Source organism: Helianthus annuus, chromosome 12 (genome assembly GCF_002127325.2).
Source record: "Helianthus annuus cultivar XRQ/B chromosome 12, HanXRQr2.0-SUNRISE, whole genome shotgun sequence".
NCBI lineage: Eukaryota > Viridiplantae > Streptophyta > Magnoliopsida > Asterales > Asteraceae > Helianthus > Helianthus annuus.
This window is the reverse complement of record NC_035444.2, coordinates 76523094-76539776: the sequence shown is the minus strand read 5'-3', so window position 1 is coordinate 76539776 and position 16683 is coordinate 76523094. Positions and strand designations below refer to the sequence as shown.

Sequence of the window (16683 nt, the reverse complement as noted above, 5' to 3'; positions counted from 1 at the left end):
TTAACTTAAAATAAATACCACACCATCTTCAAAAGTTGCAGACCCACCACCTGCGGCCACCACCTCCCACCCTCACCTGTCGCCGACCACCACCACCTCCCACCCTCACCTGCCGCCGACCACCCACTATCTCCACCATCGCCTGACCCACCATCACCACTCCACTGTCTCCAACATCACCATCAATTACATCGCCTGAACCAGATTCAACAAAAAATCCCCAAATCCCTGACCAAACAAAAAATCCCCAAATCATCTGAACAAAAAATCCCCAAATTCAGGGTCAGAACACTTACTGGTGAATGGCTTATTGACATTCAGTAATCAGTAACAACATCAAAGCACCTTCAGATTGCCTTCAAATCTTCTCTGTTTGTCTCTGTAACATAGACTTCATACCTGTAACAAACAACTTCAATACCTAACTTCATCTTCAACCTAATTTCACCCCCTTTTCATAACCTACAACAAACAACTTCAATACCTGTAATAATCTGTTGCAGATCAAAAATCAACAAGTTGAGAGTCGGTGTCGGAGTGGAACTCGTGTCTACTGAAAAACTAAAACCCTCAATTACTTTAGGAAAACATTATTATTAAAACACCTTAATATCGCTAGACTGAAAAAGGTCATAACTCCCTATCCATAATAGATCCTCAATAGAAAGACTGAAATATACAAACTAGTTCCTCAATGTTTTATTTTATAAATTATAAATAATAATATTTTTAAATAACCGAATAGTATGAAAATTGAAATAAAATAATAAATCCACATGCTAGTCCGTTCTCAACTTGTACATCCAAGCAACGTAATAGTTGAAATACAATTTTTATATATCTAACAAATATATATTTTAGAAAGATATAAGTCAAAAGTCAAAGCCATTAAATTAAATTAATAACATAAAAAATGATATTGTGAGTATGAAGTCCAAAAAGAGCATGTATTATTTGGGGCCGTCGAACGCCGTATACGTCGCAACAAATTATGCAAATTAGCTGTTAACCGCGTACAATGATAGCAAGTTGGCAACATCATCCACACCGTCGATTCCACCACAATTAGACGCCATTGAAGATTTGTCAAAATGGACGGACAGGATGAGTTGTCTGAGCTGTACAAAGAAAGACACATGGAATTCCCGTGTATCTCGTCCTCCCTAATCACGGGTCCTACGCGGTCGCTTTAGTTTAGGAGTTCATTGCTTGTTACGTTATATTACATAAAAAGAAGTTATAAATGCAAATCCAATTTATTATTATTATTTTTATAACAAAAGATTATAAAAATCAATTTTTCAAATCTTTTTTTAGAGTTAACTTCCGTTTTACTCCCTATGATTTGGTCACTTTAACGGTTTTGCCCTAATTATCTAAAAACAGTCATTTTCCTTCTTGATGTTTCGATATTGTCGCCAGTTTGCTCCCCGGCTCTAACTCCATCCATATTGTTTGTTAACTGGAAGGGTATTTTGGTAATTTCAAGTATAACATAAGGGTACTTGGATATTGTATGTTAACTTGAAATTACAAAAATACTCTTTCAGTTAACATACAATATGGATGGAATTAGTGCCTAGGAGCAAACAGCCAACCAGATTGAAATATTAAGAAAAAAATGGCTATTTTTAAATGATTGGGGCAAAACTGTTAAAATGACCAAACCTTAGGGAACAAAACGAAAGTTAACACTTTTTTTATTTATTTTTTTTTTATTTTTCATACATTACATGTGTATGTGTATTTGGCCCAAATAGACAAACATATAATGACTCAAACAAATCAATGGTCTACACCCAAAACTTAAAGGATTATTGGCCAGTCCTTTTTTTCTTAAATCCATAAGTTACTAGGTCCTTTTTTTCTTGAGCACAATTATGCATCATCTACTGATGGGGGAGAAACTATGGGTAATAAATTGCTGCTAGGGCTGTAAACGAACGGAACGAACACGAACGAGGCCTTGTTCGTGTTCGCTCGTTAAAGAAATAAATGTGTTCACGAACGGTTCATGAACACTTACCGAACGAGATTTTATGTTCGTGTTCGTTCATTAAGGAAATGAGCGTGTTCACGAACGGTTCACGAACACAAGCAAACACAAATAAATTTGGCGAATGCGACGAAGGATAAAGATGGATGGCCCAAAGAGTAGCACTAGAACTTGAATCCCTTATTGTGGAACGGAGGTAGACATATTCCGTCGATGTAAATAATGAGAAAAGAAAGGGAAATGGTGCATAAACAAGGTGAAAGAGAGTTTCCTAGTTTAATTGTTAGGGTAATAATATAAATAAAAGTTTAATAGTATAAAAAGTATAGATAAAATATATGAAAATATAAAAATCTTTAATTAAAATACGAATATACGAACATAAACCAACGCAAATGAACGAATGTTCACGAACACCTTACCGAACGTTCACGAACACAATTGAACGAACGAGACCTTTGTTCATGTTCGTTCATTTAATTAACCGGACGGAATTTCTTATTCATGTTCGTTCGTTTATTAAACGAACGAACATAAACGAACTTCCCGCCGAACGGTTCACGAACTATTCGCTGAACGTTCGGTTCGTTTACAGCCCTAATTGCTGCTGATGATGCGATTTGCGATTGATCAGAAACCATAAAAAACAATTTTGTGATTTGATATTCGCTATTTTACAACTTGATATTGTGATTTGATATTGTCGTTTGATATTTTTTTTACGTTCAAGTCTCATAAAACCTCCGACTTTGTACTTCGCTTAGGACCTCCAAAAACGTTGGACCGATCCTGAGTGATTCACTTTCCGACAATAAGCTAAAATTTTGTTTGATGTTGGTGAGATCAGAAATGAGAAGTTTTCGGAATTGGTTTGTTTGTGTTGGCTGGTTAAAGGATTTTAGTGTTTTATTCGTTGTTGACGGCTAAGGGGATGTTTGGGGTTGAGTTTTGAAAGAATTTTTAGATTATTGAGTTTTGAAATCGTAAATAATCAGTTTTGAGTGTTTGGGTTAAAAAAATTAAAAAATTGATTATTTGCGTTTAGAAAGTTACAAAACGCAGTTTTCCAAAAGCAGTTCCCCCCCCCCCCCCCTACTGCAACAAAACGCAGTTTTCTAAAAATTGATTATTTGCGTTTAGAAAAGGATTTTCACTTGTTTATTTTTTTAAATATATATTTGCTAAACACTCAAATAGTTGATTATCTGATTATTATGATATCAAGCAACATAATCAAATCCAAACACTATCTTTTAAAATCACATTTTGTTACAGTTAATTATCTAATTCTGATTATTCAAAACTCATAACTATTTTCAAAACTCAACCCCAAACACCCTCTAAATAAAGGATTTAGGGTTTTGAGGTGTTTGCATAAAAGACAAAAAGGAGTATTAGGTGACGGTTCTTGAAAGGAACTTTAGGGCTTTCTTTATTGTTGGGTTAAAGGTTTTAAAAAATGAAATCTGGTTTGATTTCAAGATATAAATTGAGATTTAAAAAAAAGAGTTAATTACTGTTTTCGTCCTTATAGTTTGTCAAAAATCACTATTTCAGTCCATTAGTTTAAAAATTGCGATTTCAGTCCCTGTGGTATCACTTTCGTAACCATTTCAGTCCACCTCCGTTAACCCCATCCATTTATTCTGTTAAGTACACGTGAATTGACCATAATGCCCTTATTAATAAAAAACAAAAAGATATCTAAAATGAGTTCATTACTGTTTTCGTCCCTGTGGTTTGTCAAAAATCATTATTTCAGTCCATTAGTTTAAAAATTTGTGATTTCAGTCCCTGTGGTTTCACTTTCGTAACCATTTCAGTCCAGTCTCCTAACACCGTCTATTTTACCGTTAAGTTTTTAATAAAATGCCTAAATTACCCTTGTTTTAATCAAGGTTGGAGAACTCGCTAGTCGCTAGTCGGCCGGTGAAGTGGGGACTAGCGACTACTCGGGATTACTCGGGATTAATCAGGATTAATCGGATCGGGTTTTTTATATGTAATTTTCAGTTTTATGTATAAATATATACATTTTTATAGGTAAATATTTTAAGTAGCTAGGTTTTAAATCTTACTCAACTCATTTATTTAAGTATACATGATTAATTGTTGGAATTCAAATGATTTGGTTGGAAACTGACCGGAATTTAGAGGTTTTGGCCGGAATATACAGGTTTTTTGCTGGAATCGTCGACTTTTGGCTTGCCTAGTCGGACCTAGTCGTGCCTAGTCGGACCTAGTCGGGTAATAGACCGATTTAAGAAAAATTACTCAGTAACTGGACGACTAGCGATTAATCGCCGACTAATCGTCGCCTAGTCGCGATTTTTACAACACTGGTTTTAATTAAATAAAAAACCATGGAAATTTAAAAGATTGTATTCTAGGACCCACTTATTAAAACACAACCCCACGCTACCCCACCCTCCATCCCTTCTCTCATTTCCGGCAAAAGTTTCCGGTCATCTTTGTCCGGCGACCCATTACCCCACCCCAATTAATATCTTCCTAGTAGCATCAGTTAGGAGATTGGACTGAAATGGTTACGAAAGTAAAACCACAGTGACTGAAATCACAATTTTTAAACTAATGGACTGAAATAGTGATTTTTGACAAACCACAGGGACGAAAACAGTAATTAACTCATTTTAGATATCTTTTTGTTTTTTTTATTAATAAGGGCATTATGGTCAATTCACGTGTACTTAACAAAATAAATGGATGGGGTTAACGGAGGTGGACTGAAATGGTTACGTAAGTGAAACCACAGGGACTGAAATCGCAATTTTTAAAGTAATGGACAGAAATAGTGATTTTTGACAAACCACAGGGAAGAAAACAGTAATTAACTCTAAAAAACAAAAAGGATTAAATAAGAATATTATTTATAAATAAAATGGATTTAAATAAAACATATAAAAATGTGGTTTGGGGAAAAGGGAGGAAGGGAGAGCACACCGAGGAAACGGTGATAAAAGTGGAAGTGGAGAGTGACGTGACGTTAACGTAAATGATGAGGGAGATGGGGAAAGGAAAACACATTCCTAAGCCTTATCATTTTAACATTTATAATCTAGAGTTAAATGACATTTTAGTCCCTGTGGTTTGAGCAATTTTGCAAGTTTAATCCAAATGTTTCATTTTTAATCTGTGGGTTCAAAAAGGTTTCACAGTTGCCATTTTAGTCCACTGGGTTAACTTCATCCATTTTTTCTGTTAACTAGAAGGCCAATTCGGTCATTTTATATGGCTGAATTGCCCTTTTAGTTAACTGAATTACATACAAAATGACCGAATTGGCCTTCTCGTTAATAGAAAAAATGGATGAAGTTAACCAAATGGACTAAAATGGCAGCCGTGAAACCTTTTTGGACCCACAGGTTAAAAATGAAACCTTTGAATTAAACTGGCAAAATGGTCCAAACCACAAGGACTAAAATACCATTTAACTCTATAATCTATTATCTATTCTATTTCTTAATGAAGTGGTTTTTTTTAAGTTATATACTTAATAAATAACTAATCGACTGCATCACGTCTTACAATTAAGTGAGCCTGAGGATATTTTTTCTCACGTCTCTTATTTAACCCATTTTCATCTATTCGTATTCTGTTATCTTAATTTTAAAAAGTTCAATAAAAAAATAATAGTAATAAAACATAAAATATTTCTTAAAATGCTTATACATAATTTAATCGTATGTTATCTCAAAATAACGTTATATATATAATTCCTAACTTTCATTACTAACTTATTAATATTTCATTTATTCAATTCGTGTAGCATATGACTTTCTAACCCACAATCGGCTTTTTGTGAAACCCAAACACTCGGCCCAAACTAAAAACCTAACCCCGCCCCTTACACCTTTCGGCCCAAAACTCACCCCTCCTTTTACTTTTTTAATTGTTGCGGCCCATGATGACCCAAGTCACCTTTTAGGCTCTGGGCCCAAACCCAATGCCCCAAACCACCACCATGGCTCCTATGGGTTACGTATATGCATATTTGTGTGATTGACAGAAACCTCAAAACCCAACATCACACTTGCCTCCATCCCCGTCGCTACCCCCTCCCTCTCGGCTCTCTCTTTCTCCTTCTTTTGCGATCGGCGACTACTCAAAGAGACACCAAGGGCGTGGTTGACCACTCTAACCCGCAAACACTTATATCTTACTGAGCAATACTAAGGTGAGTTCACGGACCCTATATTTAAACGTTTTGAAACATAGGGAAAGGAAATACGAGCACATTACGGTAAGGTAATGCCTAAATGTTATAGTATTATAACGCCTTTAATTTAATAGCATGTTATATCGTTATGGTCACAAAGTAGCATTTATCACGTAAAGTCCTTGTAAACCTCGGACCTTTAGTATTGGGATATAACGAGGGAATTTTGAGTAGTACTACTGGGCCCGACAAGCCCCACCCGAGCTAGTCGCGCTAGCTAGACCGGTAATGGTCATCGGGTATAGAATTAGCCTAACATACCGCCATGGTCAGTGATAGACCTGACAAACAAAGGCAACAACAGTCAGCTTCGGTTCCAAACTCTTTCGTGACGTAATATGAGTTAGCTACCTACAAATATGACAATAATATATTAGATACTAATACGTACTGTTCTGTTTGAAACAGTGGAAACTTGTTAAAAAGAAATATTTTATAACTGTAAACAACATTTGTGAATTCACTCATCATAAATGATTGACAGCTGTTTCTTACATGTTTTCCTCAGGTCGCTAAGTTACTTGTTCACGGTTAGGTGCACAACATGGGTGTCAAAAACATTTTATTTCTTGACCTTGCATTATTACATTTACCTTCCGTTGGTTTGGGGGTTTGTTTTGACGCATGCTTTTACGTTACTTTTATTAGGCTTTCGCATTACTTTTATTCCGTTGGTTTTTTGGTTTAAAACATTTTCTCATATAGAGGTTATTCGATATGACTGGTGTCTTAGATCCTCGTTTGTCACGCGCCTCACGGTAAAACCCTGCAGATGGAATTTGAGGGTGTGACACGTCAAACCATGCTCGGGCCAATGCTAGTTCTTCGTTAGGCGTCCACCTCTCAACCATTTTGGGAGTATGTTCGACATTCATCCTTCTTACGCGTCCACCTCTTGAGGAAGTGGGTCGGGTTTCGGATATGTTTTGGGTTTCGGGTATGTATTGAGTTTTGGGTATGTTTCTGAGTTTCGGCTTTGTTTTGGATTTGTTGAAATATTGTTGGTCATTGATTTGATACGGAATAGTATCCAAAAAATCCGGGAAGTGGTGGTGGTGGTGGTGATGGTGGTGACGAATGAAGGGATGTTGGCATGGAAGGGGGTATCGGATAATACCCGACCTCACCCATTAGCGGGTCTCTTCGGTACCGATTTTCTTGCTTGTTGTTTGCGAAATTATCCCAAATCGGATTGTTGGGGTCCCACGCATTTTGGTAGTTGTTGGGGAACTTGTTGTGAGAAATGGGTGGTTTGAGATTGTATAAAAATAGAAGAGAAAATATTGTATAATATGTTGTGGCTTTGGTAAAAAATTTGAAGTATTTTTTTTGAAATATTACCGTTTTTCAACGGTATGATCTATCAGGCCCATAAAATTAGTTGTTAGCGCTTGCTAACAGGGCAACGAAATGCTTTTTGCCCCCCCCCCATCTATGAAATAGGAACAGGGACGCTATGGGGCGTAGTGATGGCAATGGGTCGGGTTTCGGATGGGTTTAGGTAATCCCAACCCCAAACCCGATTAGATAAGCTTGTCCCAAACCCGTCCCAAAACCCATCGGGTTTCTAGCGGGTAAATGCCCATCGGGTATACTCGCGGGTTTCGGGTAACCCAATAATTTTAAAAAGTTTACCTGTTGGGTATACCCGACCCAAAGCCCATCGGGTAACTACTAATCAGTTACATTTAGTATTATCACTAAAGAAATATATTAAATAACTATAATGTATATGAGATAAAATACCTATGTGTATAGAAAAAAGGATGTATTATATATTTACATATCAATACTATATAATAAAAGAAACCATTTTTGGGACATTTATTATCATATTAGACCATGTCTTATGGATAATTATTATTTAAGTTTAATCTCTTCTAATTAATTATAGATAATCCTCATACTAAAAATTATTTAGTTTAATTATTACTTTTATATTTATCTATTTACGTCAAATTGAAACTTAGTTATTTAATTTGATATTAGAGTAAATTACGATTTTGGCCCTTGTAGTTATATGACTTTTACCATTTTAGCCTAAAAAGGAAATTTTTAACATCTGAGCCCTCAACGTTTTTTTTTCTAACCCTTTTGGCCCATAAAAGTAAATGGATGGGGTTAGTGTTAGGGGCCAAAAGAGTTAAAAAAAGACGTTGAGGGCTCAGATGTTAAAAGATTCATTTTTTGGCTAAAAGGGTATTATCCATTAGTATATTGAAAGATATGACTTTTTATTATTGGTATATAAAATTAGATTTATTAAACCCGTGTAATACACGTGGTTTTTTTAAAGATATACATTTTTTATTATTTACTATACAAAATTATATTTATTCAACGCGTGTAATACATGAGGTTTTTTTAAGATATAACTTTTTATTATTTGATGTATAAAATTAGATTTATTCAATTCGTACAATACACGAGGTTTTTTTAAAGATATATATTTTTTATTATTTAGTATAGAAAATTACATTTATTCAACTCGCGTAATACACATATTTTTAAAGATGTAATTTGGTATATAACCCGTGTAATAAATGAGATTTTTTAAAGATGTATTATTTTATTATTTGGTAAACAATATCACATTTATTCAACCCGTGTAATACACGTGGTTTTAAAAATATAACTTTTATATTTCGTATATAAAATTATATTTATTCAACCCGTATAATATGGTTCTTATAGCTATAACTTTTTATTATTTAATATATAAAATTACATTTATTCAACCCGTGCAATAAAGGAGGTTTTAAAAGATATATTGCTTTATTATTATTTAGTATATAAAATTCATTTATTCGATTTTTGTAATACACGGGGTTATAACTTAGTTTAAAAGTATAAAAGAAATTATAGCGGGTATACAATTGGGTAAACGGGTTTACTTTATCGGGTAATTGGGTCGGGTAAACGGGTATATCCTAGATGTGTCGAGTTTCGGGTTTACCCATCGGGTTCGGGTTCGATTGCCATCCCTAATGGGGCGTTATTAGGGGTGAGATGACAGGAGCGTGAGACCACACCGCCTAATCTTATTGAGAAGCGTTTAGCTTATATAGATAATGTCCATAACTTAAAGAGACTCGGATTTGGTGGACAACTTAAAGAGACTCAGATTTGTTGTCCACCGCAAAAATAATTAAGAGGTAGAACCATAATCTCCATTTCATTCCTAGATGATTAGTTAAACAGACTCAGATTTGTTGTTTATAAACACAAACTAATTAATAATTATCAATAACTTAAACATTACCTTTTTTTAACAAACCAGGGAGCGCATATTATTGATCACCAAAACCCTTGTAGCAAGGAATTAGAAGGGCATAAACATACAACCAATTTTCAAAACAAATTGACATAAATAGAAAGTAGTCTCCTTGATCACAGATGATCTTAGGCCATGGGGTATAGGGCTTGGGTTGGGGGAAAACGCTTAAGGCACCACCTCGGGTGGGCTTGGGTTGGGGGTGTGGCCCTTGGGGCTTGGGTTTCAAGCCGGGCCGGGAGCAAGGTGACATGGCGGTTTGTGAATGGCCCATTCAAACTAGCCGTTGGGCTAGCCGTTGGAGGCTATTTAAAAAAAAATGTTTTTTCCTTTATAAATACTTACCACATTTAACATTTTTCTCACACAATATCAAACACATAAAACACAATATTGCCATGAGTTCTTCAAGTTATAGTGAATCGTCATCATCATCTGACGATGGTGCGGAAATATTTCTACAAACGATCGCCGCGGTGGTGAAAGCTATCGTGGAAGACGAAGACGATGAGGAAGAGATTCAACAACCTAAACGGAGGAGAAGGTACATCGCTCGTGAACGGCACACCGCTAACGATTTGTTGGTAAGCGATTACTTTTCAGCGGGACCTAAGTATGATGAAAAAATGTTTAGGCATCGTTTTCGTATGAGTAGAAACTTATTTTTAAGAATATCTAGAGATCTTGAGGAGAAATATGTTTATTTCCAACAAAAACCCGATGTAACCGGGCAATTAGGATTTAGTACGTGGCAAAAGGTCACGGCCGCACTTAGGCAGTTAGCGTACGGCAATAGTTCGGACATTGTGGATGACTATTTAAAAATGTCTGCACGGGTAGCTAGAGAAACTCTTCACAACTTTTGTTCGTGTATTCTAGAACTTTATAGGAAAAGATATTTGAGAAAACCCTCCTTCAGTGACATGCAACAAATATTGGAACATCACGCAGATTATCATGGGCTACCCGAGATGCTAGGTAGTTTAGATTGTATGAAATGGCCTTGGGAACTTTGTCCTACCCAATGGCAAGGCGCTCACACTAGTGGATTTCACGGGGTGCCAGCCATCATGCTTGAAGCAGTTGCGTCCCAAGATCTTTGGATATGGCATGCGTTCTTCGGTATGCCAGGTTCACATAATGATATTACCATCATAAACCACTCGCCTCTTTTCAATGATCGGGTAAATGGTATAGGACCCAAAGGAACTTTCTTTATAAACGAGGTTGAGTACGTGTACGGGTACTACCTAGTTGATGGGATTTACCCAGAGTGGGGGGTTTTTGTAAAATCGTTCACAAGACACGGTACCTCAAATCCAAAGAGATTAAAGTTTAACAGGGTCCAGATGGCTGCACGTAAAGATGTCGAGCGAGCATTCGGTGTTTTAAAGAAAAGGTGGCGAATATTGGCAATGCCTTGTCGACTATGGGACAAGAATCAAATTGAAAACGTGATGTACACATGTATCAAATTGGGCATGATGGGCATGAGATGATGAGAGAGAGATATGTATGGAATGGTTGCTTGACATGCATTGGAAATATTGTTTTCAAGAGAAAAGCCAACACCAAACAAATAATCATGGCTGCAAACACGTTGTTTTTTTTTTTCTTTTTTCTTTTTTTTTTTCTAATTCAAAGTAAATCTTTTTATATATTATTAGTGTTATTCTTTTAATATTAATAAATGTTTCATATTTTGGGTCATTTCAATATTGGTACTATGGTAATTCTGGCCGAACAACATAACTAACAATGTTGGTTCTATCGAAACCAATACCAATATTTATTTTTGTAGTTTCAATTGATTTAAAATACATAACATACTTAAATTTAAATTTCTCAACTGATATCAACCAAATTTCTGCCCTAACACGGGTTCATTTTGCTAGTAATGAACAAAGGAGGTATTGCTTGGCAAGCCGAATTGAACACGTTCATATATAAATGGTTTCATGTTTACTTAGGGTGTAAGAAGTGGTTAAACACTTGAGAGTGACAAACTAAAAAATCAACCAATGAGAGTGCGTCACGTCAATCAGTGAAAAGTGTTTCAACTTTTCTAAAAAGTGTTGGCAATGGTTTAGACACTTGCTGAAGTGATATTTTTTTTTTAAAAAAAAAGAAAAGGGTGTGACTGGTTGAGAGATTGCATGGACCCCACCCCACCACACACACACTCTTCACTGCATCGTCAACCCACCATCTATTTGGTTAAGTTTGAGTGGTAAACTAGTGTTGGTGGTGGTATTTACCGAGTGGTAAACTCATTTGCCGAATGTTGCCGATCTCCACACCGGACACCCTTACATAAGTACACAATGGGTCCCACATTTTTTTTTGTTTACATCCAAATGCAATATTTTGGTTAAAATATATTTGGTGTAAAAAAATATGTATAATCTTTTGTTTAAGATAAATTTGGTGTAAAAAGTATGTATAATCCTTCGTTTAAAATAAATTTAGTGTAAAAAAGTATGTATAATGCAATGTTAGTGGGTAGAGGTTAATGATATTTAAAATACGACTTGCTATACAATGTGCTATTCATGAAATTACATATAAAACATTATATGATGAAAGCGAAATTGGAGTTTTTGATCCCTCCATTTACTAGAAGACAAAGCATATGTATTTAAAAAAACTATAAAAGGTTTTAAAATAGAAGAACAAAATAAATAATAAGAAAAATAATGACACGTAACTTTACATTTTCGTGGTATTCGGTTGTTACAAAATTTATAAAAGGAAGAATAAGTTTCTTTTGTTAGTAAAATGTACCAAAATTTCAATACTAAAATTAGTGCTTGTAGTTACGTGTAGAATGTGTCATTAAAGAAAAGTTTAAGGTGAAAGTTTTAACCAAAAATAATCATTAAAAATGACTTTTAAGTATTTTTCCATAGACCCCATAATTATCATTCAAATACAATAGTTGATATACATTTCTATCTCTTTATTTAAAAATTTTTGGACTATTGAAATAAAATATCAAGTATTTCTCTTTTAAGTTATTAGTAACGTATGACAAGTTTATTTTGGAACAATATCCTTTTTATCTATTTCTTGAGAAAACGGGGGACGCCTCCACTATTATCGGGCAATGGTGTGTGCCGGTTAGCATGTCCGGTAATACACGTTTTGCATCCACCTATAATTGACATTACAAAACTTCTCAATTTGTGATTACGAAAGGCATTAAAAGATTTTTTAGTTGAATATTTTTTTTAAATTAAGAAACAAAGTATACAAATGTTTGGAGAAAAAATTTACACAAAGAGTTACTTTTCATAATATAAAAAGCCCTCTCACAGAATTTTGGGAACGGATTGTGAATGCTCTAACATGGTCTATTTACTTAGAAGAACAAGCCGACTCAGTCAGTTTTAAAATTTTTTAAGTGTGATAGAGCCGGTCTGATTATCTACTAAAAAACTTGATCTTCATAAATTTTAAAAACAATTCAGTCTGTTTTACTACTATAAACATTCTCACTTTGGTTGTTGATTCGAATAATTTTCCAAATCAGTTCTCGTGATAGTTTGGTCATGTTAAAGAACTAGACCTTTTCAAAACATTGAAACCACATTATATAAATTTATATAAAAAAAGAAATTCATAAACATTTATTAAATATTCATTGTATGGTTTGGGACAAAGTTTGTGAGACACCTAAACCAAACCGATTTTAGGTTACATTATTTCCATTCCCATATTCATTTATGGTTTGATTCAAAGCTTCTTGGATTCCAATTAAATAATTAATATTATGCATCTCCTAATCATTATTATGATTGAAATACGTTTATTATCTATTTATTTAATTATTTGTACATTTGGAAATTACGTTCACATACGAGGGTCTCCTGGATGGTTCATGTTACATACACAAGTGGGCCCATTTGCGCGTTAACCCTTCACGAACATGAATCCTATATAAACACTCTTCTTCAACTAAACACTCCATGCAAAGTTAACCATCTCTCTCTCTCTCTCTCTCTCTCTCTCTCTATACGTATACATCTATATATATATATATATATCTCTCTCTCTCTCATCGTTGTTGTTCTTGAAAGAATGCCTAGACGTAACGGCGTATGTTTATGGTCACTGTATTCGTGTGCGGTTTTCTGTCTTGTCGCGATTGTTAATGCTGAAGACCCGTATCGGTTCTTTACATGGAATGTAACATTTGGAGACATATATCCAATGGGCATTCGCCAACAGGTACAATTCATACATTTATACAAATTGTTGATTTAGAGATACGAGATTTATAAGGTTTTATTAAATTTAGGATTTTTGTTTATGAATATGATGTTTTTTTTTTCACAGGGAATCTTGATCAACGGACAATTTCCGGGACCGGAAATATATTCTGTCACAAACGATAATCTGATCATCAATGTGTTCAATAATCTGCCGGAGCCTTTTCTTATTTCATGGTAATTAATCTCATACTTTTTCTAATACTGCCAGGCTACAAGTCCTTCGGTAATTAATCTGAGATGTACACGAGCAAATGCACAATGTACAAGCGTGTAGTGAATAATAAGCCAACAAAGAGTAGTTAAGTCAATTAATCAAGTGTGAACATTAAGGATGATCATGTGAACATTCTATTAATATTCCTTATTCCGCGTTAATTATGATTATTCAATATTCTTTTTTTATTTAAATAAAAAAAACACGTAAACAGAAGTACATAGTATTCGGAGAAAATTATGAAACACGCTTACCGAGGTAATAATGAGATTTTGTGTTTAAAAATAGGAATGGAGTACAACAAAGACGGAATTCGTACGAAGACGGAGTTTACGGTACGACATGCCCGATCCCACCGGGACAGAATTTTACCTACAAGTTACAAGTCAAAGATCAGATCGGAAGCTTTTACTACTTCCCGTCACTAGGGTTTCAAAAAGCCGCTGGCGGTTTCGGGGCCATCAAAATCCTCAGCAGGCCGAGGATTCCAGTCCCGTTTCCTGACCCAGCGGATGATTACTCCATTCTTATTGGAGATTGGTATACAACTAATCACACGGTATGTGAAGCTATCTTAATACGTGATACAGTCACTACTAGAAAAATGAGTCGTTTTTAATTGCAACATTACTGATTTCGTCGAAAAGTTTGCCATTCATCAATTTCCAACAAATATATTTCCGTATACATTTTTACAACATTTGCGAGTCGGTATATTGTCACTAAATAGGTTGCATTTTTTTTGTTGGAAATGTGTAGGAATTTCCGACGCTTTTATTTACGTTTGCTTTTTTATTTCTAATAGTGATTAACAAAATAACAATTCATGTTACAGAGACTAGAGAAGATTATGGATCTCGGATGGCGTCTCCCATTTCCCGACGGTGTGTTGATCAATGGTCGTGGTGATGGTGGTGTCACGTATAATGTCGAGCAAGGAAAAACTTATAGGTTAAGGATATCAAATGTAGGACTACAAAACTCTCTAAATTTCAGAATCGAAGGTCACTCGATGACGTTGGTGGAAGTCGAGGGGACTCACACTGTGCAAACACCGTTATCGTCTCTAGATGTTCATGTCGGACAATCTTACTCGGTTCTAGTCACCGCGGATCAACCATCTCAAGATTACTACATTGCGGTTTCCTCCCGGTTCACCAGTCAGAACATCAACACAACTGGCATCTTCCGGTATGCCAACTCCGTCAAGGCGGTCTCCGGTACACCTCCCCCGCCTCCCAACACCGACATCACTTGGTCGCTAAACCAGGCGAGGTCCATCAGGTAAAATATTAATATTAAGTTTTGTTAACTATTTATTGCGACGAATTAGCGACGGGGATTGATTAATTAGTTTTGTGTTCATTTCCAGGACTAATCTGACGGCCAGTGGACCAAGGCCAAACCCACAAGGGTCATATCATTACGGACAGATTAATATATCGAGAACTATAAAAATAAATGGTGCGGCTTCGATAATCGACAGAAAGCAACGATATAGCGTTAACGGTGTGTCATTCGTCGCAGCTGACACACCTCTTAAGCTGGCAGATTACTTCAACATTAGTGGTGTTTTTAAGGTCGGAAGTATTCCCGACGAACCCACCGATAAGGCCCCCTATCTTGACACTTCTGTTATGGGTGCCGATTTTCGCGATTTCGTTGAGATAGTGTTTGAAAACAGAGAAAATATCATCCAAAGCTGGCATCTAGATGGATACAACTTCTTTGTCGTTGGGTAAATTACTTTTCTCGAGCTTTATATTACAAAAAGAAAAATTTGGACCCATTTTAGGCATTTCGACGCTTCCTTTTGTCGCTAATAATGGTTTTTTGATATACAGAATGGACGGAGGGCGATGGAGTGATAAGAGTCGAAACAATTACAATCTCGTTGATGCGGTTTCACGTTGTACCATACAAGTTAGTCTTTTCATTTAAAACCTAGAAACTTGGTTACTATTGTGTGAAGTTTTGTCCATTTACTAAACCGTTTTAATACAGGTATATCCAAAATCATGGACGGCAATATACCTTGGACTTGACAATGTCGGGATGTGGAACATCCGAAATGAATTTTGGGTGCGACGGTATCTCGGGGAACAGTTCTATCTTCGTGTTTATTCTCCGGTGATGTCACCGCGAGACGAGTATCCGCTCCCTCAGAACGCCCTTCTCTGCGGTCGGGCTGTCGGGAAAAGCTCATGATTTGTCGTAAATTAACTAGCCACAATTGAATTAATTGCTATTTGCATTGTAAGATCAGAAAATGGTCATATTCTTTGTTACACCTCATTTTTTTTGTAAACATTTAAAGTTATAAATAAATACAACACCTTTATGTTTATGTTTCCTGCCATTCTCTATTTCTATGAATCAATGAATACTACACATTTATTTTTTAATAACAATGGAAAATGATACATCTCAATCCTCAATACATTGACAAATCATTCATACATTTGATGTATACAAGAACGACATTCACTGGGTCGCTTGGGGTAAGGTAACTCAACCTAAGCGGCTTGGTGGTTTGGGCCGAGTTTCTCTTAAGGACTTCAACTCTTTCAAGTCTTTTGGTTAAATGGCATTGGAGATTTTATAATGAGGGTTCTCGGGTTTGGAATAACGTGGTCCAAGCTCTTATAGTCCAAGGACAACTACACGATTGCCTCTTAAAGTGTCGTC

At 35.6% G+C, this 16683-nt stretch overlaps 1 protein-coding gene across 1 annotated transcript; it reads left to right on the top strand.

Moving 5' to 3' along the window:
- The first annotated feature begins 13505 nt into the window (after positions 1–13505).
- Positions 13506–16346, top strand: LOC110920384 (L-ascorbate oxidase homolog). Its single transcript, XM_022164595.2, has 7 exons — positions 13506–13737; positions 13846–13955; positions 14284–14554; positions 14831–15279; positions 15368–15733; positions 15840–15918; positions 16000–16346. The coding sequence occupies exons 1-7, from the start codon at positions 13588–13590 to the stop codon at positions 16201–16203; spliced, it is 1629 nt and encodes a 542-aa protein (XP_022020287.1). The 5' UTR covers positions 13506–13587; the 3' UTR covers positions 16204–16346.
- Positions 16347–16683: the final 337 nt, after the last annotated feature.

Bases quoted from the DNA above. Each gene is read 5' to 3' on its own strand.
- LOC110920384 (XM_022164595.2), top strand. From the start codon at position 13,588: ATGCCTAGACGTAACGGCGTATGTTTATGGTCACTGTATTCGTGTGCG. The intron at 13,738-13,845 runs GTACAATTCATA...TTTTTTTCACAG, and splicing joins CAATGGGCATTCGCCAACAG to GGAATCTTGATCAACGGACA. The intron at 13,956-14,283 runs GTAATTAATCTC...GTTTAAAAATAG, and splicing joins GAGCCTTTTCTTATTTCATG to GAATGGAGTACAACAAAGAC.